Consider the following 24,612-nt stretch of genomic DNA (forward strand, 5'->3'; position numbering starts at 1 on the left):
TTTGGCTGTACATGAGGGGGTCCCGGGTTGCTCAGCGGTTGCTTGAGCAGTTGTGCGGGAGTCTGAACTTCAACGTGCTGGTCTGAACGAGTCGGGTTTGGCTTCGGCGTCTGTTTGGTTCCTTCGGAGACTCCCCTCCCCTTGCATTCTCCCCTTCGGAGAATGCAAGAGACTTCCGCCTCTTTCATTCGTTGGGTTCGTTCCTCTGAGGATCTTGTGTTGGTGCTGCGTCACCAGCTTCCTCTTTGGGGTTTTCGGGGTTCCGTGCCTTGGCACCTCCCCGAGCCTTCACTCGATGTGTTCACAGACGGGTCATCTCTCGGCTGGGGTTTTGTGACCAGTTCTCACCAGGTCAGCCGAGGATGGTGGAGTCTGTCCGTTGGGCTCACAGCACAGTTCGGGAGTTCGTGGCTGTCTGATTTGCGCTTTGGAGGGTTTGGGTCACTCGGTGCTCTACCATTCAGCTCTGTTCGGACTGTTCTCTGGCGGTTCTTGCTGGAACCACAGGGGTTTGGCTACCTGTGAGGTTCATGTCCGGGGTGTGTCCTGCATCCTTTCGGACAGCTGTCTCGGTTCATTCTTCTCTTTGCGGATTAGCCAGTCGTCGCTAACTCGTTTTGTTGGCTCTGTCGGACGTATGAACTCCTGGCCGTGGACGTCTTCGAGTCGGCGTGGTCTAGGCATCACCCATTTTATGTAGCGCCCTTACCCACCTGCGAGGCATTCACGGTGGATGCTTTTCGGCAGGACTGGTCAAGGTGTGGGTACCTGTTCCTCTTCTCCCGGTCCAGCTGTTGCTTCGGGTTCTGGCTCGGTTGCAGCCCATTCCCACGAGAGCAGTCCTTATGGTTCCTTGGTGGCCGGCCCAGCCTTATTTTCAGACGCTGCTTGATAGGTGTCCGAACCCGGGGCGTTTTCCTGCGGCTCCGCCGCTTTCAGCAGGTCGAATCGGTCCTGTACGTAACTGGTTTGGCCTTCTCCTCGGCTCTTCGTGTCTGATATTTTGACTGGGTATCACCATCTCTGTGGTGTTCAGGTGGCTTTGTTGACGGTGTCCCACCTGCGAGCTTCGTCTTGGCAACAGTATGATGATTCGTACGCTTTCTTGTGTTTTGTTTCACCTCCGGCCTGCTCATGCGTTGCCTGAGCCGTCCTGGTCCTTGATCAGGGTACCTTCTTATCTTCTCCTCAGTTTGTGGTAGCCCCTTCGGTTCAGGTTTCTGCTCTTTGGTACTGGTGGTAGATTGTACGTGTGCAGCCTTTCTCCGTCCTGGCGACGGTCGAGACGGCTGCTTTCCGGAGGGGTTCTTTAGTTATTGATGCTTGATTGGTTTGGCCGGGGGTGCGCCTGTGTTGTCTGGTTGTGCTTTTTGCCGTTGCCTGCGTACCGTGTTGCCAGCGCATCTGGGGATGCGCTGTGGTTGATCCAGTTCCCCTTGTTCCCTGTTTTCAGGGCTTGGGTCTCCCAGGTCGTCCGCAGAGTTATTCATTCTTCCAGCCTGCGATCTGTCTTTGCGTCCGTGCTGTTCAGACATTTGCAGCTTTTGCTGCTGTGTTGGTGACATCTAGGACTCATTTCGGGCACAGGGATTTGAGGGTCGCACAGGTTCTTGGCTGCCCATTCTTTATGCGCGTCTGCTCCTGTGCGTTCTTGTTGCCTTGGGTCGTAGGTTGTGACCTGTTGTCTTGGCTTTGCGTTGTAGAGTTTGTGGCGGCCGCCTCCCAGGTAAGCCCTTTCTTTTCCTTCTCTTTGGGTATGAAGCTCCAGGGAGCCCTAGGGGCTCCCCACAGAAAACCAGCGTTGAATGTAATGAAACCCCATTTTCTGGGTGAGCCCCGGAGGCTCCCTGGCAACCCTCCTTCCCACCGGTCGGCGGTTTTTTCGCATTGGTTGAAGCTTAGCTTTCGAACTGAAGCTTGGCAGCCGGCGCAGTAGGTCCGGGGCTCCCCCCTTCCCCTCTCGGGGCGAGGAGGGCTGTGCGGTCGATCGGCGCGGCAGTAAAGTGCGATGTTTGCTTGTTTCCTTGTGATTGTAGGGAGTTTCTACCTCTCTGTTCAGTTTTTTGTTTTAGTTGTTTACCATGTGGGGTTTGTTTTGTTATGCCAGCCTTTCTGGGTGCCTAACTCCAGTCGATGGCAGATAAGGAAGACCCCAACCACAAAGGGGTTTTCCAGGGCCATTGCTCCCTGAAACCTCTCTGAAGGGGCCAGGTTCTGGCGCAGGTCCCTTGTAGGTCTGAACTCCTTAGCTAATGTCCCGGTCCAATATAACATACATTAGCCCGATAAGATCCAGGGAACCTCCGGGGCTCACCCAGAAAATGGTGTTTCATTACATTCAACGCTGGTTTTATGAATTGATATTCAAAGCACTGGTCCAAAGGTAAGGATAGAAAAATCTGTTGTGCCTTACCTATCAATCTACCTTGCAAACGGGCTACCCACTGATCTACGGGCCACTTAAGACTGGTTGCCACTTTGGAGAAATTATTAAAAAAAAGATTGGGGTTTGACTCTGTGAAAAGAGGTAAATTACATCTTTGTGCAAGTTAGCAGTGGCTATGGAGCGTTCAAGGTCCTCACTGGGGGTTTTCCCCGGCATCTAGCCTAGCTTGCACTAAAGCTCCTTGAGCAACATCCATTTGCTGCCGAATAACCAGCTGCTTAGTCTGTTCTTGTTGCAACTCCAGCTCTAATCACTTCAAAGCCACAGCATTACTGGAGCCTTCATTTAACTTATATAAAGCCTCCTGGATCAACTCCTCCTCATCCACCAGGTGCTCCAAATGGCAGCCACCAGGGACTTTTTCAACAAGGGAGCAGGGAGACCGACTTCCAATTTCTGGGTAATGGCCACAAGAACTGGCTTAGTGAGGTGCTTTAGGTCCTTCACAGAAGGTTCCTCTAAAACTTTGATACAATGGCATCCATACAAATAAATAAAAATAAAAAAAATGGGACTCGCAAAAAATAAAAATAAAATGGGACTCGCTAATATCACTGTGGGCACTTTGAGACAGGGCACAAACTAACAAAAGGTACAAAAGCAGGATTGCATGGCCACTGGCACAAGCAATGACACTCATCTTATTCAAGAAGTATTGGCATAAGAATCAGGCCCTCGCTCACAAAATGTTCTTCTCCAGGTAAATAAATGGCACACAGTCAAAAAGGCTCGAGAATCAGTACAGTACCTAGGAAGGCACTGAATTAGCAAGGCACACACAAAAAAATAAATAAATAAATAAATGTAAATGAAATTTAAAATCACTAGATTGTTAACACTATCGGTCACCGGACAAGCTGTGGGGGTTTTCTTTTTTGCTTTCACGACTGCAATGCGTACGTCGCCAATGTACATGTGGCAGACGCTTCACGAAGCTGTCGGAATTTGCAGAATAGAAAATACGAGAGCAACCGTACAGGGCCTGGGAGCAAGGTCGAGTTAGAGTCCTTGAGGGGTCTTTTCCTCAGACTAGTGTCACCTGGTCCTGCTCCACATTGATCGTTGGAATCTCCTCAATAATTTAACACTTTAAGGGACTCCTAGGGTCCTCATCACATTTATAGTTTAGTTACTTATAGGCAACTCGGTGTTGAAGACACTTACAGCTGAAGGCTTGAGTAATGTTGGCAGTACTGTATTCAGAAGTGGTTCAACGGAAACACCGCATAAAGCTTAACAGTAGTTTATTACTAACTTAACCACTAATACACAGGGTGCTTGATTTACTTTAGATTGGCGTTAGCAAAGCTATGGTTATATTAGCGAGACTCTTGATGTCTGGCTAAACGACTCGTATCCACTCGTGGAGAAACACCTAACTTAACACAGTTGACAGCCAATCATTAACACGGCAACCTAACTGCCGGTATGCAAAGGGATCACAAGAGTTCCAACCAGATACTCGGTAATGCGAGAGCAGCGAAGCCACGAACGCCACGGGCATGAGGGAAGAACACAGGCAGCTTAGCAGCAAGAACACTGCTGAGAACCCGGGACACCATCACCTGCGAACCGGGAAGAACAGAACCGGATCAACGCAAAATGCGCTCCGGACCCAGACGCCGGGGCCCGCAAACAACAGCGGAGGGCCGCCACTGAACACAAAACACGACACACCCCCGGCCCGACCAACGAAGCACCAACAAACCCTGGACCCGTCCAGAACGCAGCAGCCCCACCCCGCGCCAGAAAAAATGAAGACTGCTGCCACCGAACAACCAAAACGATAAAACCGAAAGAGCAAGAAAACTCAGCGACCCGACCCCCAGAGGCAAATGCCAAAAAGAAAAAGAGCTGACGAAAAATCACACCGGAACCAAAGGGGCACTACCAACCGAGGAGAAGACAGAGCACGCTGACCAGAGACCAGGATGGTGCAAGCGGCGCACGAACAGGCCGGAGGTGAAACGACGCACAAGACAGCTGACTAACAGTGCAGAAGCAACACCAAGACAGAAAGCAAGCTGAAGCGGCTCCGCCCGCGCCGCATGAAAAGAGGCGACAGTATGTGGCAAGACGACGGTCCTCAACCCCCACCAGAAAACCAAGCCGAGAGTAAACCAAGCTAACAAGAGTAACCACCTAAGAAGGGACAAGAAAAGGAAGGACCGCCAAAATACACCATACTGCCGCCAAGAGAAGCACGCAGGTGGGACACCTACCACGAAGCTACCCGACCACCAACCGGAGGCGAGACCGCGTGGCAGAACATAAGCAGCCCCGACAAGGCCCCTCCGAGCCCAGGAAAAGGCGGAGCCGTGGGAAGATCTCGGGCGCGACCACCGAATCCCAGGCGGCACAAGGAGATGGAACGTCTGCCGAACAGAAAAAATCCCCAAAGCAAGCAAGCCCGCCAGGAGTTCAGAAACAACGGGTCCAACGCGAGACATCGCAAGACCCCAAAAAACCAACCGGCAGGGCAAGCTAGGAAACCAAAGAAGGCGGAAGGGTTGCTGCCAGAACAGTACCCGAACCAAGGGGTACGAACAACTGCAATAGACCGAGACAAAGAAGCACACCACAGGACACAGGCTGAAAAACGCCCAAGAAGCCCAGGAACACACACAGAACACCCCTGCTGCAGAGGAGGCAGGAAGAAAGAGCAGAAGCACAAAAACCCCAGGAAAACAACCAGGGGTGGACAATCAGGCAGGGACAGAAAACCCCAACGCACATGAGAGGGCCAAACCAGGTACCCGAAGACCACGAAAAACAAGCAAACCCCCATACGCAAACCCCAGGCACAAAACAGCAGCAAAGTGCCACACCACAACCGGACACAGGAACAAGGACACGCCACCGCGAAACATGGTACCAATGCACACGTGCAGTAGCAGCAACAGGCACCACCACAACATGCAACATGTAAATAGCAACTTGCTTCTGCAAAGGCAGAGAACGGTGCAGGCAGACCCCAGACAGGGCCAATGGAGACACGACAAAACCCAGCAGGCCCAGAAACCTGCACAGCAGGCGACCGACAGCGGAGAAACCCCGCTCGATACCTGCTTGATGGGGTACTGGGAGCTCATTTACACCCCAAGCCCGGCCCGAGGCCAGGCTAGACTGGCCAGAGGGTGGCCCACCAGGCAGCTGCTTGGAGCGGCCCACAGGCCCACATACCCCCACAACCAGGATGCGCCGGAACTTCTATTCGAAAATAGGCTAGTGTGCCCCGGAAGTCCACGGACGAACCAGCAAGAAGGCTTATGCTCGCAAGTAGGTCGTGTAACAACCGCAGACCTCTGATGGTAATACAGTGTTCCCCAATTGTGCCTATAGCACCACTGCACTCCACTGGTACTATCCCGCAAGTTCTACCAGATAGGCGGGACCCAAGAGCCAGAGCTCAAATCCTGCAAGCACAGCCAGGAGCCTTACCAGGTGAGTACAGAAACAACCCCACAACCCCAACACCTCACAACATGAAAAAAAGGTGGGTCCCCTGATTGACTCCAGCATGGGTTGGACATGCACATGCGGGGGACAGGAAGGGTTGAAAAAGGGACAGTCACTGGTGTGCGAACGGTCTCAGTCGTACAAAAGTATACCTAAATAAATACAGGAATATAAATGAACACCCCATCCAGCGCCCGGCCAAAAGACACCAGACCCCAGAAACTCGCCTGGTGAACGGTGGCACAACTTGACACGACTCAACCGTGCCCAGAAGAACCTGGGAGCACCGCCAGGTGAAGACACCAGAGCCGGACTCGGCTGGACCCGCTGGAGAGCAGATAGAGGCGAAGGAGGCGGCCCACACCCATGACACAGGGAAAACCGCTGCGTCCTCCCCATAACTGGGAACCAGGACACCCTGGGAGCGAAGGGGCACATACTGCAGCCAGGGAGAAGAGCGAGAGGCGAAGCACTGTAGCAAAAAGGGCGCAAAACACCAGCACTGAAACACCGCCCAGACCAAAACAAACTCCAAGGCGCATGTGCATGACACGCTGGCTGAACCGCACAACCCTCTCTGCGGGAAGGCGCCAACCAGGACTACTGCACTAGAGAAGTAGCCAAAAGAGGAAGCAGGAACAATAAAACCAGCCAATGAAGCAAAGACAGAGCCCAAAAAGGAACCCAACCAGGCCACAAGCAGCCCAACAAAGCACCAAGTAGCCCAACAGGGCTACAAGTAGCCCAACCGAGCCACAAGTAGCCCAAAACGGCGACAAGGACGAGGAGCCGACAGACGTTCCAATAATGCGGGAAGTAGCGAAAAACCTTCCCGAACCCTTGAGAACACGGAAGCCAACACTAGTCCCGAAGACACACAAAGGCACAGGCGCACCCGAGACCAGAAGTCACGTAGGAACCCAAGAACGGGGAAACAGGACGAAAACACCGTCCCAAAAAAGGGTGGGAGGAAACATCCACCCACAGGACGGAACCAATCGACTCAAAGGCCAAGGAACCGAGCCCGGGGAGGGGCCGACGCCCAACAGCACGTACGGCGAGTGGGGAGGAAAGACCCCACTCCGCGTAACCACAAGCCTCACCTAGAGGGAGATAAAAAACCCCACGGGGTCCAACGGGGTCAAGGCCCCCCAGGTCAGCCCCTCCCCAGCCCCGGGAACCTACACGACAGGCCCCAGGGCCGAGCCGTTCCCCCAAACCCCCGGCTGTACCAGAAAACCGGGGCAGCCGTGAAAACACTAAGGAAGGGAGCCCACTGGCAGACTCTTACAACACGGCTGGAGGAACAGGCTCAAATGCCCCCGTCACTACCCCGGAAGGGGAATTCCCCCAGACTGCCCGAGTCTCAACACAATCAAAAACCCCACCCCGAACCTACAGACGGTAAGGAACCGGATGCAGACAGGAAGGGTGATCCAGGGGAAAGACAAGGGGGCGTGGATAGAACCGAAGCAACCAACACCCTCAAGTCCCAAAACGAACCAAAACGGGGCAGCCCCGGGGCTCCCGGGGAGTAAACCACGAGAACGTTGCCACCACCAAGGCTCAAGTGCAACGCCCCTGCTGCCCGCATCCGCTTAGTCAGCACAACTGGGTAACCGAGCCACAACGAGCAACCAAACTCGCAGGACTCCGGGTCGAAGGTGTCACCGATCCCATAGGCAGCAGATGGAGGCAAAACAAAGTCATCCAGAGACAAAGGGTGAGAGCAACCCTCAAACTCGCTGGAAGCGAGGGGGGACTCTGGGGCACATCCATCGGACCCGCGCGCCCCCAGGGGTTTCCCAGGGTCCCGAGCTTTTACTATAAGAGGACTCACGCTCAGGTAATCCCAGGCAGGGTACTGCTAACCGGCACCCAAAGCTACCAAACAACTTTCTAGAAGCTGAACCCCGGGATGTGTACATTCACGGGGACCTAGCAGGGGGTACCACCAGAAAATACTCAGAACACAAGGGACACAAGGGGCAAGAACGAAGGCAGATCCCCCCACCAGGTAGATAAACAAAAAGAAAAAGAAAACCCCGCAAGAGGACAGCGTACCCAAGCGGAACAGAGCCGGCCGCCATGATTGGTAAAGACAAGCTGCACAGTACCCTGCGCCCCACCAGTGCAAAAACTGCCCCTTACTCTAAGGCGAACAAGGGAGACAGAACACCCGAGCACACAAAGAGCGGCCGAAAACCAAGCAGTAAACAGCCTAGCAGGGGCCGGACCCAAGGAACTTGTGGAAGGTGGCCCCAAGCCCCAAGGACAGTACTTACAGGGCACCTAGGGAAGGGAACCCTAGGCGCATGCAGCCCGAGTACTGGAGAATCACACCTGGCTCGCGCACCACCTACAAAACGGGCACCACACTCTAGGTACAGTGCTGAAACAACCACTAGAGCCGGAGCACATAACCGGTGCCTATAGGGGGGGGCCTCGTAGCCTGGTGGATAGCGCGCCGGACTCGTAATTCTGTGGCGCAGGTTTGATTCCCGCACGAGGCAGAAACAAATGGGCAAAGTTTCTTTCACCGTGAATGCCCCTGTTACCTAGCAGTAAATAGGTACCTGGGTGTTAGTCAGCTGTCACGGGCTGCTTCCTGGGGGTGGAGGCCTGGTCGAGGACCGGGCCGCGGGGACACTAAAACCCCGAAATCATCTCAAGATAACCTCAAGATAAGATAGCATCAGCCGAAGAACTGATGGGTGGATAGCCGGCGTGGGAGGTCTGGGGCTCCCCCTTGCCCCTCCCGGGGAGGGGGGAGCTGCGCAGACAACGGCGCGGTGACGTATGACGTCATACTAGTTTGCTTGTTTTCTGTTGAGGAGTTCTATCCACTAGTTCGGGTTTAGGTAGCAATTTTCACCAGAATAGGGGTTTGTTTTGGAATGCTTACCTTTCTGGATGCTTGACCCGGTCGATGGCAGACATAGAATGCTTCCAACCACACGGGGGTTTCTATAGGCCATTGCTCCCCTTGCCTCTCTGAGGGGGCCAGGTTCTGGCCGTGGTCCCCGGTAGGCCCTATAACTCCATACACATGACTGATGCCAAAGTCTGACATTAGCATATCAGCCTGGAAAAGCTCCAGGGAGCCGACGGGGCTCCCCCCAGAAAACAAAATTAGCACAGGCACAAAAAAAAGACAGCTCAAGTAATTAACAATAACTAATTTAATCAAACAGACTCGTGCATTACCAGGCAATAAGTACAAGGCAATGCATAGGTCCTGTCACAGTCGCCATTTATGTTACAACCTGGTTCAATTAAGGCTCGAGAAACGTTAGTCCCCCCAATGAAAAATCCCCCAACTCTATATAACTCCATAACTAATGTCCCGGTCTAATATAACATACATAAGCCCGATAAGCTTCAAGGAGCCTCCAGGGGTTCACCCAGAAAATGGCGTTTCATTACATTCAACGCTGGTTTTTTTGTTCAGCTGTAGCAGAGCCCCTCTTACTGGCATTTGATGTCAACACTTTGTCTGCACCTTTTTGCAAATTGTCTCACTTTATTTCACCACCTACTTGCTCATTCTCGTCCTGAGTCATCTTGACCCCTCGATAAGGTGTTGGGATTTCTTTCCTTCCACTGGTTTCTGATTGCCTCGTTGGTCTGGCATACTGTATCTTTCTTCAGGTGGCTCATGTGGTTTCCACACTCAAACAGTGGTAGATCCCATGTTTTCTGTCATCTCTGTTGTCAGTTTGCTTCTAGGCATCAACAGAGGCTCCTCCAGAAATCCAGCATTGAATGTACAGTAATGAGATGACTTTTTCTTGTAGAACCTCAGTGGCTTCCTGATTGCCTCCCCACCAGATGAATCGATTTGTCGTTTAGCCATTCCTGACTAATTCTTTGCTGGGGCAGAAGCCTGGAGCACCTGGGGTGCCAGTTATATATCTATATCTCCCCCACCACCTGAACCTCAATGGTACACTCTGTATGTGATACACTAACAACGGTACACTCTGGTACACTAACAACGGTACACTGTGGATATAGCCAGTTATTGGTAGCCATTTGTACTAAAGTTTGAGCTAGTTTTGAGTGAATCATTTAGAATTGAATGAATCGGTTGCAGAGATGTTTGGCTGTTTTGATGTTTTGTTTTATGTGTAAGCCTTTCAGTTTTTTGTATTACTGTACTTTGTTTACTTTCTGGATGCTTTCTTGGTGTGGGTAATTGTAACACTCCTCAGCTCCCTGTGCTTCTGTGAGGAGGGTCCAGGTACTGGCTTTGGTTTCCTGTTGAGAAAATCCATATTTATGAGAGCTTCAGGGAGTCACCGAAGCTCAACCAGAATAACTAGACTAACATACTGTAATGGTTTCTGGTTGATGAACAATTAAGTATAAAGTTTAGTACAGTGGAACTCCGGATTACGAGCATCCCTGTTTACGAGTTTTTCGTGTTACGAACCCGATTTGGTCGGAAAATTTGCATGGGGATACGAGCATTGCATCGGGTAACGAGTATGTTGATACACATACGGGCCAACCTAGCACGTGGTGGCACGGCGATCGCCCCTCAGTTTACCAGTGCCTCGCGCCCAGTGACTATCCCGCCTGAATTCTTCACAAGGATTTACAGTTTTTTGTCGGATATTTGGCCATTTGAGCATAAAAGTTGTTTTAATATATCTTGCAATGAGTCCCAAGAAAGCTAGTGGTAAGGTTCAAGCCAAGAAATCGCATGTGAGGATGACAATAGAGGAAAAACAAGAGATCATTTGGAAGCATGAAAATGGTACACGTGTTGTTGAACTTTGTAGGCAGTACAACAAATCCAAGTCAACGATATGCACTATACTTCCCTAGAAAAAGTACATTATGAGTGCTAAAGTGGCAAAAGACGTATCAGCAATCACGAAACAAAGACCACAAATACTGAGGATGTGGAAAAGTTATTAATTTGGATACACAACAAGGAGTTAGCGGGTGATAGTGTTTCAGAGGCCATCATTTGTGAGAAAGCCAGGGTATTGCATGAAGACCTTGTATAGAAAACCCCTGCAACGAGTGCAGATACGATAGACTTTAAGGCAAGCAGGGGATGGTTTGAAAAAATTAGAAAAAGAAGTGGTATTCATAGTGTTGTGAGGCATGGGGAGGCTGCCAGCTCGGACAAACCAGCGGCTGAAAGATTTATTGAAAAATTTAGAGTTTGTAGAGGCTGAGGGATACCTACCGCAACACGTGTTTAATTGTTCTGGAAAAGATTGCCTAAGAGGACATACATTACCAAGGAGAAAAATCATTGCCCGGACAGAAAGACCTATCTTAAACCTATCTTAAACCAAGTGTAAACCTATCTTTCATTGCCTATGAAAGATAGGTTTACGCTTGTGCTGTGTGGAAATGCGAGTGGCGATATGAAAATTAAACCCTTGCTTGTGTATCATTCTGAAAATCCAAGGGTTTTCAAAAAGTATGGTGTGCAGAAAAAACAAATGTGTGTGATGTGGAGGGCTAATAATTAAGGCATGGGTGACAAGGATTTTTTTATGGAGTGGGTGAATGATGTGGTGTGCCCTGCCATAGAAAAATATCTGCAGGAGAAAAATTTGTCACTCAAGGCCCTGCTTCTCCTCGATAATGCTCCTGCTCATCCTCCAGGCTTGGAAGATGCATTGTTGAACAGATACAGTAATTTTCTCACAGTAAAGTTCCTTCCTCCTAACACCACTCCTTTAATTCAACCTATGGACCAGAAAATCATAGCGAATTTTAATAAACTTTATGAAAGGGCACTTTTCCGGAACCGTTTTGAAGTGACTGAAGCCACAAACCTCACCCTCAGAGTTCTGGAAACACCATTTTAACATTTGTAGTGCTTTAAAACTCGTTGACAAAGCCTGGCAAGAAGTGACTCAAAGAACCCTGATCTCTGGCTGGAGAAAATTGTGGCCTGAATGTGTGCCAGAACTAGACTTCGAGGGGTTTGAGCCTGTAAATGAAGTGCCTATTGTTGAGGAAATTGTTACTCTGGGCCAGAGAATGGGCTTGGAATTGGATGGTGCTGATGTGGAGGAGTTGGTGGCAGAACACAACGAAGAAATGACCACTGAAGAACTCCAAACCCTTCAAAAGGAGCAGCAAGAAGAGGCAGCTGAGGATATTTCTCCAGTGGAGGAGGATGAGGCAGAAGAGGATGTCCCTTCCTCAACAATTAGGAAGTGGTGTCAGATGTGGAAGGAAATGCAAACTTTTATTGAAACGACTCGCCGAGAGAAAGCTGTAGTAGGCCGTTGCATTAATCTTTTCAATGACAATGTGATGCCTCAGTACAGACAAATGTTGCGAAGAAGGGAAAAAACAATCTTCAGTGGATCGTTTCGTTGTGAGAAAATCAAGCAGTGAGCCACAACCAGGACCTAGTGGTATGCAGGCAAAACGTACCAGAGAATGCACCCCAGAGGGGTCCTCACTGCCTGATGTTATAATGGAAGGGGACTTCCCTTCCAAATAGTAACACCTCTCCTCTTCCCCCCTCATCACTATCTTCCATACACGAACAGCAGTCATCAGCAAGGGTAAGTAAGAACTTTAACATACTTTTGTAGTGTAGATTTTGATGAATTTGGTATAAAATTTAATTTGAAATGAGGTTTTTGGGTAGTCAGGAAAGGATTAATTCATTCCCATTATTTCTTATGGGGAAATTAGCTCCAGTTTACAAGTTTTTGGGTTATGAGCTGTCTCCAGGAATGGATTAAACTCTTAAACTGAGGTACCCCTGTACAGTACAACCTCGATTCAACGTAATATATGGGACCATCCCCAGTGTGTTGGAGCATTGGATGCGTTGCAAGAGGTGACTTTCAGGAGGTGTTTGCGTCAATGTCTTCTTTTTTTTTTTTTTTGTTGTACACAATAAATATGCATTATCATATTATTTACTGTACCTATATATTATTACCCTACTAAAAAATACTGTTGCATTTGTTATTTACCTTATTGTTGGAGTTATGTCCATCTTGAAGTCTCTCGTGAATGCTGTACAGTAAATACATACTGTAGTGTATTATACTGTTAACACTGTGTTGATTAAGTAGTTCTGCTGTATGTTGAGTACTACAATACAGTTTATGAAAACTATTGTACACTAAAATTACTGCAACTTTAATTTTAACACTATGTACACACTTAAATTTAACATTTGTTCTAACTGTTCACGCCACACACGATGTTTTTAGATGTTTGCATTAGCTTTGGTGATGCTTGCTGCTGCTGTGGCTTCAGCTGCTTCTAAGCTGGTGCTGGCTGCTGTTGTATCAGTGCTGGGTACAGCTGTGCTCGTGCTGGGTACAGCTGTTCTTGTGCTGGGTACAGCTGTTCTTGTGCTGGGTACGGCTGTTCTCGTGCTGGGTACAGCTGTTCTTGTGCTGGGTGTGGCTGTTCTCGTGCTGGGTACAGCTGTTCTTGTGCTGGGTACGGCTGTTCTCGTGCTGGGTACAGCTGTTCTTGTGCTGGGTACGGCTGTTCTCGTGCTGGGTAAGGCTGTGCTCGTGCTGGGTACAGCTGTTCTCGTGCTGGGTACAGCTGTTCTTGTGCTGGGTACGGCTGTTCTCGTGCTGGGTACAGGCTGTGCTCGTGCTGGGTACGGCTGTTCTTGTGCTGGGTACGGCTGTTCTCGTGCTGGGTACGGCTGTTCTCGTGCTGGGTACGGCTGTTCTCGTGCTGGGTACGGCTGTTCTCGTGCTGGGTACAGCTGTTCTCGTGCTGGGTACGGCTGTTCTCGTGCTGGGTACGGCTGTTCTCGTGCTGGGTACAGCTGTTCTCGTGCTGGGTACGGCTGTTCTTGTGCTGGGTACGGCTGTTCTTGTGCTGGATACGGCTGTTCTCATGCTGGGTACAGCTGTGCTTGTGCTGGGTACAGCTGTGCTCATGCTCGGGTACAGCTGTGCTTGTGCTGGGTACAGCTGTGCTCGTGCTGGGTACAGCTGTGCTTGTGCTGGGTACAGCTGTGCTTGTGCTGGGTACAGCTGTGCTTGTGCTGGGTACAGCTGTGCTTGTGCTGGGTACAGCTGTGCTCGTGCTGGGTACGGCTGTTCTCGTGCTGGGTACAGCTGTTCTCGTGCTGGGTACGGCTGTGCTCGTGCTGGGTACAGCTGTTCTCGTGCTGGGTACGGCTGTTCTCGTGCTGGGTACGGCTGTTCTCGTGCTGGGTACAGCTGTGCTTGTGCTGGGTACAGCTGTGCTCGTGCTGGGTACAGCTGTGCTTGTGCTGGGTACAGCTGTGCTTGTGCTGGGTACAGCTGTGCTCGTGCTGGGTACGGCTGTTCTCGTGCTGGGTACAGCTGTTCTCGTGCTGGGTACGGCTGTTCTCGTGCTGGGTACAGCTGTTCTCGTGCTGGGTACAGCTGTTCTCGTGCTGGGTACAGCTGTTCTCGTGCTGGGTACAGCTGTGCTCGTGCTGGGTACAGCTGTGCTTGTGCTGGATACGGCTGTTCTCATGCTGGGTACAGCTGTGCTCGTGCTGGGTACAGCTGTGCTCGTGCTGGGTACGGCTGTTCTCGTGCTGGGTACGGCTGTTCTCGTGCTGGGTACGGCTGTTCTCGTGCTGGGTACGGCTGTTCTCGTGCTGGGTACGGCTGTTCTTGTGCTGGGTACGGCTGTTCTTGTGCTGGATACGGCTGTTCTCATGCTGGGTACAGCTGTGCTCGTGCTGGGTACAGCTGTGCTTGTGCTGGATACGGCTGTTCTCATGCTGGGTACAGCTGTGCTCGTGCTGGGTACAGCTGTGCTTGTGCTGGGTACGGCTGTTCTTGTGCTGGGTACGGCTGTTCTCGTGCTGGGTACGGCTGTTCTCGTGCTGGGTACGGCTGTTCTCGTGCTGGGTACGGCTGTTCTTGTGCTGGGTACGGCTGTTCTTGTGCTGGATACGGCTGTTCTCATGCTGGGTACAGCTGTGCTCGTGCTGGGTACAGCTGTGCTTGTGCTGGATACGGCTGTTCTCATGCTGGGTACAGCTGTGCTCGTGCTGGGTACAGCTGTGCTTGTGCTGGATACGGCTGTTCTCATGCTGGGTACAGCTGTGCTTGTGCTGGGTACAGCTGTGCTCGTGCTGGGTACAGCTGTGCTCGTGCTGGGTACAGCTGTGCTCGTGCTGGGTACAGCTGTGCTCGTGCTGGGTACAGCTGTGCTCGTGCTGGTTGATTTTCTGCTACAAGTTCTTGCAAAATATTGCTTCATTTTTGGCATTAATATGGCACTATTAGTAAGTCCCTGAGACATTTTGTTGTATAACAATACAGCTGTAGTCAAAAAATGGTAAATTCCACAATTATTCTTCCACCAGTGGTTAAATACTGTACGTCAATCGCAAACAAAGCTGAGGGTACTGGGTGCATACTGTACGAACGCAGACTAGGTCTATACGTACACTCTACAGTAGGCTGGTGTTTAAGCCAGATCCAGCAACATAAATTTCTCTCAAATATTCGATTTACATCAAATTATATAATTTTGGGTTATATATTTAGTTTAGCAACATTATTACGATAATAAGAGCTATAAAAAAAACAGCGTTGAATGTAATGAAACACCATTTTCTGGGTGAGTCCCGGAGGCTCCCCGGAGCTATCCAGGCTGAATGGATATGTATAACTTTCTGACATTAGTCAAAGTGCTAGGAGTTCTTGCCTACTGGGGACCACGAGCCAGAACCTGGCCCCCTCAGATAGACACGAGGAGCAATGGCCTATAGAAACCCCCTTGTGATTGGGAACATTCTATGTCTGCCATCGACCGGGACAGGCACCCAGAAAGGTAGGCGCCCGAAAACAAACCCCTATTCTGGTGAAATTATTGCTCCCAAAAGCCGAACGAGTGGACAGAACTCTCCAAACAAAATTATCAAACTAGCATGACGTCATCATGTCGCTGCGCCACCGTCTGCGTAAGCCCCCCCCCCCCCTCCCCGAGAGGGGGAAGGGGGAGCCCCAGACCCTCCACGCCAGCAATCCAACTGGCAGTTCTTAGGCTGGATGTCAAAATACGCGAAAAACGCCGCCGACCGGAGGGGGGAGGGATGCCGGGGAGCCTCCGGGACTCACCCAGAAAATGACATTTCATTACATTCAACGCTGGTTTTCTGGGGGGAGCCCCATCGGCTCCCCGGAGCTACCTCGCCACAGATAAGTAAAACAGGGAAGGAACCGGGAGGCGGATACCACACGTCCTAACTGAACAACCAAAACCAGAGACAAAACAAAGACCAAAACGAGAAGAAATAGACCACCCAGGCCAACAACCAGGACGGCACCAAAACTCAAGAGCAGGCCAGAGGGGAACAACGCCCAGGACAGCAAGTGGAACGGAGCAGAATGAACTGCAACACTGAACGTAAGCAGGAGCGGCGCTGCCAGCACCACCCAACATGAGGTGACAGGACAATCCCAGACAACGGTCCCAGAACAACCCCGAAGGGAAGACAAACCAACCCTATCAAAGACCGAAGGACCCTTCGCAGTGATAGGAAAACCACACACCGCCCCTGAGACGAAACACGCAGGACCAATAACGAACCCACCTGTGCCGACACAAACGACAAGAAACGAACACCACGCTCGAAAGCGCAAAACGCGAATCTAAAAACAGCGACCCCGCAACTCAAAGGAGCAACAGAACTAGCTCCAGCAGGGAAGAATGATACACGCATCCTCGAGGCATCCAAGAGAACTACCGAGGACGAGAACCGCAGGAAGGCAAACACACCCGGTCTGGGAAAGGAACAAAGAAAAACCGAAACCAGGACCAGAACCCAGCAAACCCGGTTCCAAGAAAAGGAACCAGGAAGGCAGGAGCGGCAGACTGAAAAGTCCACCCCCCCCACCCCCCACAGACAGCGCAACCCGAAGCCTGCAGAAAACCACACAGAAATCGCAGGACGTGGAACATGGACAGAGGCCCACCGGAGCACCAAACAGGACAATCAAGAAGCACTGGAAAAGTAAGTAAATAAAAAAGTAAGTAAGGAAAACCACGAATACGGCCCAAGGAGCGGCCGGGAAGTAACGCACACGACCAACCACAAAATGTGTAGAGGAGGGTGTACATACCTGAGGGACCTCATGGACAGCAGGGTGCAGTCAGGCACCGAAGATAGGCAAGGAAAGTGTCCAGACAGGGGAAAAGACCCAGGGGTCGACAACGAAAACAAAAGCACCGAAATGCGGGGCAGAGCCCCCCACAGGACAACAAGGACAAAAAAGGCACTAAAGACACATGCAAGGTGACCAAACACCACACCAAACACCCCAGTCAGGAGCCATCGACGCAATCCCGCCAAGCGGGGAAGAGTAAACAAGGATGGAACAGTGAACAAGGGTGGCGGAGTGAGTAGTGTGTCCCAAGAAGATACTCGCTCCAATCGCATGAGCCTAACTAGAGAAGCAAAGTTCTACAAAGTACCAACGATGGAACTCAAACCGTTCCGTATGTCCAACAAAAAGTCCTGCCAACCTGTGGAGAACTGTGAGGCGGCGCCCAAGCATATAACCAGCAGAGTAGCGAATAATAACTAGTCCACCTGCAAGTGTGGTCTAGAACAGACATGCGAGACACCGGACCGACACTCAGTGCGCCCAACCCGCACCATTGCCCACCAAAATATCACCCGCAACTACTGTATACGCAACAAAAGATAGTACTGTAGTTCCTTAGTGTTTGTGTTTATTGACCAATCTCCACGAAACAATAGAAGCTGGGATAGTGGCACACGCCACCCTTGCGGCACATTTTTCACTTCACTTTTCACCCTTTCCTGCCCGAAACGCTTTGCGTAATAGTGGCTTTAGGCATTGTATGTGCTAGCTCTATCTATTAATCCAACAAACTTTGTAAAATCTCTTGTAAGTATGTACCTTACCTAAATAAACATTTATTTATTTATTTATTATTTACATTGTGGGCACGAAACAATGGGCATAAAAGGGATAAGCGCAGAATCAGGAAAGACTGGAGGAATGACCGGCACGGTAACAGGCCCGGTGATGCGCGGAACCAATTACCACGTAACTTAGTGGTGGGGCCCCACGATTGGTGCAAGGGCGGGTTGGACATGTATGTGAGTGGGAATGGATGGCAAGAAACAGTAGCTGCCTCGCACGGGCCAATAGGCCCTCCGCAGGTCCACTGTACTTATGTCCGTATGTTTGTACGCACAAGGGGACACAGGAGGTAGTGAGCACCCAAAGGAGCCACAGACACTAAAAAGAACCTGATTAATGTCAGAGGGAAAGAAAGCGAAAGGCACCAAAAAGCCATGTGGAGGAGGCAGAGGCCACCCACAGGAGCAAACGTGAAAACAGAGCCCAGAAGGCTCAGGAAACTGCACAACTGTCAACTGACAGGAGAGGCGGGACCCAAGAGCCAGAGCTCAACCCCCGCAAGCACAACTAGGCAACCCCACCAAAAGTGAGAACCAGCACTAGGCCGACAGAAGCGCCAGACAAGACAACCTCACCTGCATGTAACACGGGTTAGGGTTTCTCTCTCTTTTCTTCCTTCTACTCCCTCTACCCGTATTCTTACTTATATTTCTAAACCAAGGGACTCCAAAACTTTTAACAACGCCAACTCCACGCCACGTGGTCCTAAGACGATTGACCGACTTAGGATTCTACACCCAGTATGACGTGACCTAGGCGTTGAGCAAAACCCTAGAGTCGCCTCTGCTGCCACCACCAGACCAGTAACACAGAGCAATGATCGAGGTCTGGATCGATCACGCTAATTAATCAACCTTGGGGCTTGATCCCCACTAGTAGTTTATAACCTCGGAAACTTGAGTGTGGAATTAATTACACGGGAATGATTCGATGTTAGAATCGGCGCCCAATCCAACTCTGCCTCGTGTGGACCACGTGACCAGGACAAGTATACACATAACCAAATGGAAACAATAAAATGCAAATTAATAACAAATTTAATTTATTAAAAGAAAACTAAAACAAAATCTAAATATGTTCACTCCCTATCACTTTAACACTCCCTACTTGACCTGAATGGCAAATGAGAAGACTATCCCTATAATTTACAATAGCAACTATACCTTGGGCGACCAGCTCTAGCTGTTGTGCTGGTCTTGGGGAGAGGTAAGATGGTTGACCTCTCCCAGCTGCTCCCGTATTCACACTAATTTTTTCCTTGTCTGGACTACCCCAGACAGAGTATTGTATCCTTCCGCCTAGTCAAAGTCCTACCCAGTTACTAGCAAGGTTTAAGTTATAACAATTAACCTCTGTTGTACTTAATTGATCCAGACTGGTTGAATTATTTTACTGAATTAAATTACAAACATCTAACGGCAGAGCTGTTCCCGATCACAAAAATGGTTATTAAAACTTTGAGAAATAGTAGACCTGTCAACCCCTGATGACCTATGACCGCCGGTCACTCCGCCTTAAAAGTTAGATCTGATTCGTGACGTCACTGATGGTGACTTAAACTCAATAATTAGAATACTCTTGATATTGTATCCAGTACTATTATACAATACAATTTTAATGCAAAATGAATAAAGGCTAATTTTCTCTAAATTACTGAATACTATAGGATGGTTCATTATACGCAGCTATGAACAAAGATGCCCGCCATTTGTGACTCAGACCTGCTAATTCCCAGGGGACTGGGCGTTGTTGAGAGGTCAGGTCCCTACTCGAACTTCTGGAACCTTCTGGAATAATTCTTACAACAGCCTAGTTTGTTACATGCAGAGCAGACACGCGACCGTGCCACAACACAGGTGAGCCAAGTAACATACTAGGAGCAGCGCTAAAGGTGTGCCCGAAAGCCATGCATACTCGAGGCAGTAGGCATAGTATGTACCGTTACCTGAATAAAATGCGAAGTCAAGGGAGAAATACGGCCAGAGGCGCGCGCCCTGCTGAAGACGAAGCAGTACAGAGGGGGAGGAGGCGGCGCAATGCCAAACCATCCAACACCAAGAAGCAGAGGAAGAACAAAGTGACACCCCCAGATATAAATCCAAAACACCCTCAGCATCCTGAGGGCCACGACTGGAGGGAGAAACGAGCAAGAAGCCGTAGAAAATAACGAGAAACGACGTGAACACACGAGCATACCTCCCGTAAACAAAACGCACACCGCGGCCCCAGCACACGAGGTACGAAACGCACCACCCGTCCACCGGGAGGAGTGGCTCGTACACCAGGCGGACACACAAATCGTACACACAACTTACAGACATCGTGCAAACACCAGGAAGGCGTGCGGAACGAAGACAAAGAACGCCGAAACTGGAAGTAGAGACGACGCGAAAACAAAACAAGGCGAAAACGAAGCAAAAGAAAACAGATGATGGAAGGGAACCAACAAGGCCGACAAAAGACCCGAGGGAAACCACATCGAAAATCAACAGACGTTCCAATAATATTGGAAGGTACGAAGAGACTCGCGAACCAACGAGAACCACGACAAGCACCCCTGACCAAGGAACATGCAGGGACAGCGATACGAAGCAGTTTAGGCACTATGTACTAGGTCAATATAGAAATCCATCAATGTTTGTTTCACACCTTGTATGGATGTACCTTACCTGGACACTTTTTTTTTTTTTTTTAACAGCATCGCAACGTAAGAGCGAAAAGGGTAAGGAAAAGGGGGTGAAACACACCCCCAGGTACGACGGGACCGACGAACTCGAAGGGACACGGAACCGAACCCAGGGAGGGGTATACCCGAAAACAACAGGAACACAGAGGGAAGGAACAACCCCACTGAGGAACTGCCAGCCCCCCACCAAAGGTACAAAGACCCAAGAGGAGCAAAGGGGGCCAAGGCCCCCCCAGGCAACCCCTCCTTAACCCCGGGAACCTCTACGGCATGACTCAGGGCCAAGCTGCACCCCCAAAGCCCCAGCTTAACAAGGAAAAGCCGGGGCAGCCGCGCAAACACTAATGAAGGGAGCCCACTGGTCAGACCCATATGGCACGGCTGGAAGAACCGACTCGAATGCCTCCGCCGCCACCCCGGAAGAGGAAAACCCCTGAGACCGCCCGAGTCTCAACCCAACAGGACCCCGCCCCAACCCCGAAACCCGCCTATGGTTCGGAGCAGGAAGCAAGGGAGGAAGTGAGTAGAATAGAAGGGGAAGAACAAGGAGCGGAAGGAGCCAGAGTCAAAGCGACCCCCACCCCCAAGTCCAGACCCCAACCACCAAAACGGGGCAGCCACGGGGCCGCAAACAACCAAGAGCGTTGCAGCAACATACACCCAGCAAGCAACGCCGCAGCCGCCTGCACCTGATTATCAAGACCAGTGGCCTGGGTGATGGAGAGCGCGTACCGACAACAATCATCGGACGACTCCGGGTCACAAGAACAAGGACCCAACAGGCAGCATGGCGGAGGCACAAACAGTGAGTGTCACCCTGAGACAAGGGGACAGTTCAACCGTCAAACTCGGTTTGACGGGGACTCCGGGGACACACCTAGAGGACCATGGAGTCCCCGTGGGGTTTCCCAGGGCCCTTAGCCTTTGGTACACGCTAAGGGAAGCCCAAGCAGGGTACCGCGAACCAGCGTCCAAATCTACCAACAAACTGCTAAAGCTGAACCCCCGGGACGTGTCCACTTATGGGGGCCAAGCGGGGAGTACCGCCAACAGAAGAATTCGAAAGAAAATCACCTAGAACAGGAAAGGGGGACCATAGTAAAGGCACACCCCCCACCACGCAAAAACAAAAGAAAAACCCCGCAAGACGACAACGTACCCAGGCGGAACAGAGCTGGCCGCTGTTAATGGTGAAAACTAGCTGTGCAGTACCCCGCGCCCCTACCAGTGACGAAAACTACTCTCTACCCAGAGACAAACCAGGGCAACAAAACCCCAGCCGACTCCAAGGGTGGCCCAGTACCGAGCAGTAAAGGACACAGCGGAGGTAGAACCCAAGGCGACTTGTGGAAGGTGGCCCCAAGGGCAGTACTTACAGGGCACCTAGGGAAGATAGCCCTAGGCACATGCAGCCCGAGTACCGTGGAATCTTACTCCTGGCTCACACCCAACCGGTAGAGACAGTCCACACCACAAGGCAGACCGGAGCCAGAGGCACTCGACCAGCCAGTAATATCATCAGCCAAGAACTGCCAGTTGGATCGCCGGCGTGGAGGGTCTGGGGCTCCTCCTTCCCCCTCTCGGGGAGGGGGGGGTTGCACAGACGGTGGCGCGGCGACGTGATGATGTCATGCTAGTTTGATCATTTTGTTTGGGGAGTTCTATCCACTCGTTCGGCTTTCGGTAGCAATAATTTCACCAGAATAGGGGTTTGTTTTGGGGCACCTACCTTTCTGGGTGCCTGTCCCGGTTGATGGCAGACATAGAATGCTCCCAATCACAAGGGGGTTTCTATAGGCCATTGCTCCTTGTGCCTCTCTGAGGGGGCCAGGTTCTGGCTCGTGGTCCCCAGTAGGCAAGAACTCCTAGCACTTTGACTGATGCCAGAAAGTTATACATATCCATTCAGCCTGGATAGCTCCGGGGAACGATGGGGCTCCCCCCAGAAAATACTTATTTTATAACTGCTTTAATTATTTTATTATTTCGAAGCCGTAGGTCACTGAACTGTGGCGACAAAATTGAACAAAACACGCCTGGTGTTGTGTGCACACGTATTAGACCCGTCCACTCGCGCTGGAATTGTGCCACCAATAACATGAATAATTTCTCAAATAGCAGATATCTATCATATTTACAGTATATTTTTGGTTTTATTTAGTTTAGTTTAATTAGGATAATAAAGAGTTATTAAAATGCCAGTTTTAGAAATTATCTATTAATCTGAAACGTTTAAAGTCATGGGTCACTGAACTATGATGACACAGATGAAAGTGAGTAAAACCTCACTATAAAGTGAGGTTTACTGTACAGTATTCTCTTATCTGTCCACCTCACTCATCTTGTTTCATCACAGAAAATGTATCTAAGAAGATTTCAACACATTAGCTTAGCTATTCACGCTTCAGGCTTTTAATTAATTTACAGATACATGTACCACAAATCAGTGAACGAAAATCATTGAAACTCAGTCGTTCACTTGTGCGGACCACTCTGGCTGGTATTTGGTTAATATGCGTCGCTTCTTGTGTGGACCATTCTGGCTGGTGCTTGATTCATATGGTTCACTTGTTGTGTGGTCCACTTGTGTGATCCAACTTGTCATATGAAGGAATTATTTATTGTTATCTGTGATAGAATGAAAGAGTTTTCCACCACTCTGTGAACTCTTTCCCAACATCGTAAGCTTGTGGACCACTTGTGCGGACCACTTGTGTGGTCCACTTGCGTGATCGAACTTGTCATATGAGCGAATTATTAATTGTAATCTGTGATAGAATGGGAAAGTTTTCCACCAGTCTGTGAACTCTGTCTCGACATCGTAAGCAAATCCGAACATCCCCTGCTTCGGTGAACCATTGTTCGTCGACCCGGATGAGTAAATCCGGCCTGAAAAGTGTGCGAACTAGCCAGAGGGTCGTCGGGTGCGTTGAATCAAGGTTGTACTGTATATGTATTAGTGTATAACTAAAATATATTTTTTTTTATTTGAATGAAGAAAAATGCATTTATGATGTGATATTTTTTATAAAGGATAATGTTTTGTAATTAAATGGAGGTAGTGATAGGCAAACTTCTACTTAAAAATGATTAAGCCTTTAAGATTAAAATTATTAATGCACAGGCCCACCAGATCCACCAGAGAATGTGGTCATCAAACCATCAGCCGTGACAGCTATTGTGACTTGGCACCTACACCTGAAAGAAGAATGGGAAGGTTTCCTGGAAGGGCCCAAGACCACATTTCATCTACGGTACCGACCACTGCTAAATTCTCAGTGGCTGGTTTTGCCACACCACATAGCACCATCACAGGTGAGTGTTTCCTTATGTGCACCACTGGATTTGAAACTTGACCCTTATACAGTGGCACCTCAAATTACGACTGCCCTTGCTTATGAATTTTTTGAGTTACGGTGTCAATTTTGTCGGAAAATGTGACCTGAATTACAACCTTTGCCTCGACTAGCAACTTTGTTGATACATGTATCGGTCGATCCGTCGCGTGCTTCCTGGTGGCACAGCTGACCCTGCCTCAGTTTACAAGAGCTTCCCGCTTAGTGAAGAGCGTGCCTGTAAAGAATTTCATTATTTTTGTGCGTTTTTGTTTTTTATCCCCTAAGCTGCTATTTGGTCTTCCACATTCACAGGCTCAAAAAAAAAAAAAAAAAAAAAAATTGTATAATAAAAGTGTTCATTTGTGTTCCCTAATCATGGAAAAAATAATAAAATAATCGTCAGTGGCATATTTTGGCCGCAGTGGGGCGGGAAATATGGCAAAAAAGAGGCGTTGACAGAGCAGGCGCCAGACGAGGTCTGCTCCGCCCCAGCTGTCAGGTGGGAGTTGCTGCAAAGATATTATTACCTTACTGTTTCAATGTCTCCGATTGATTTTTTCTAATTTTTTTGCAGTAATAGTATTCAATAGTGTGTAGTGTGATATATTTATATAATAAAATGTGCGAATCATTGCTATACTCAAAAGTATTGTGATCATATTAGTGATTCAGTTATTATGTTCATAAAACAATAAACAAATAGTTTTGTATACACAGGTTATATATAAGTTTCTGCATGTTTTGTTCACCATAACAAACCACTAATTTGGTATG

At 49.8% G+C, this 24,612-nt stretch overlaps 1 protein-coding gene across 3 annotated transcripts in view; it reads left to right on the forward strand.

Annotated features, from left to right (window-relative positions):
* LOC123757634 (contactin-2) overlaps window positions 1-24,612 on the forward strand; it is a 184,295-nt gene that overhangs the window by 91,622 nt on the left and 68,061 nt on the right. For all 3 annotated transcript variants that reach the window (XM_045741476.2, XM_069326939.1, XM_045741475.2), the window contains exon 4: window positions 23,625-23,815. In XM_045741476.2, coding sequence (XP_045597432.1) covers window positions 23,625-23,815 — 191 coding nt within the window. The remainder of the gene's footprint in view (window positions 1-23,624; window positions 23,816-24,612) is intronic.

The sequence above is a fragment of the Procambarus clarkii genome, chromosome 19 (assembly GCF_040958095.1).
Source record: "Procambarus clarkii isolate CNS0578487 chromosome 19, FALCON_Pclarkii_2.0, whole genome shotgun sequence".
Taxonomy (NCBI): Eukaryota; Metazoa; Arthropoda; class Malacostraca; order Decapoda; family Cambaridae; genus Procambarus; species Procambarus clarkii.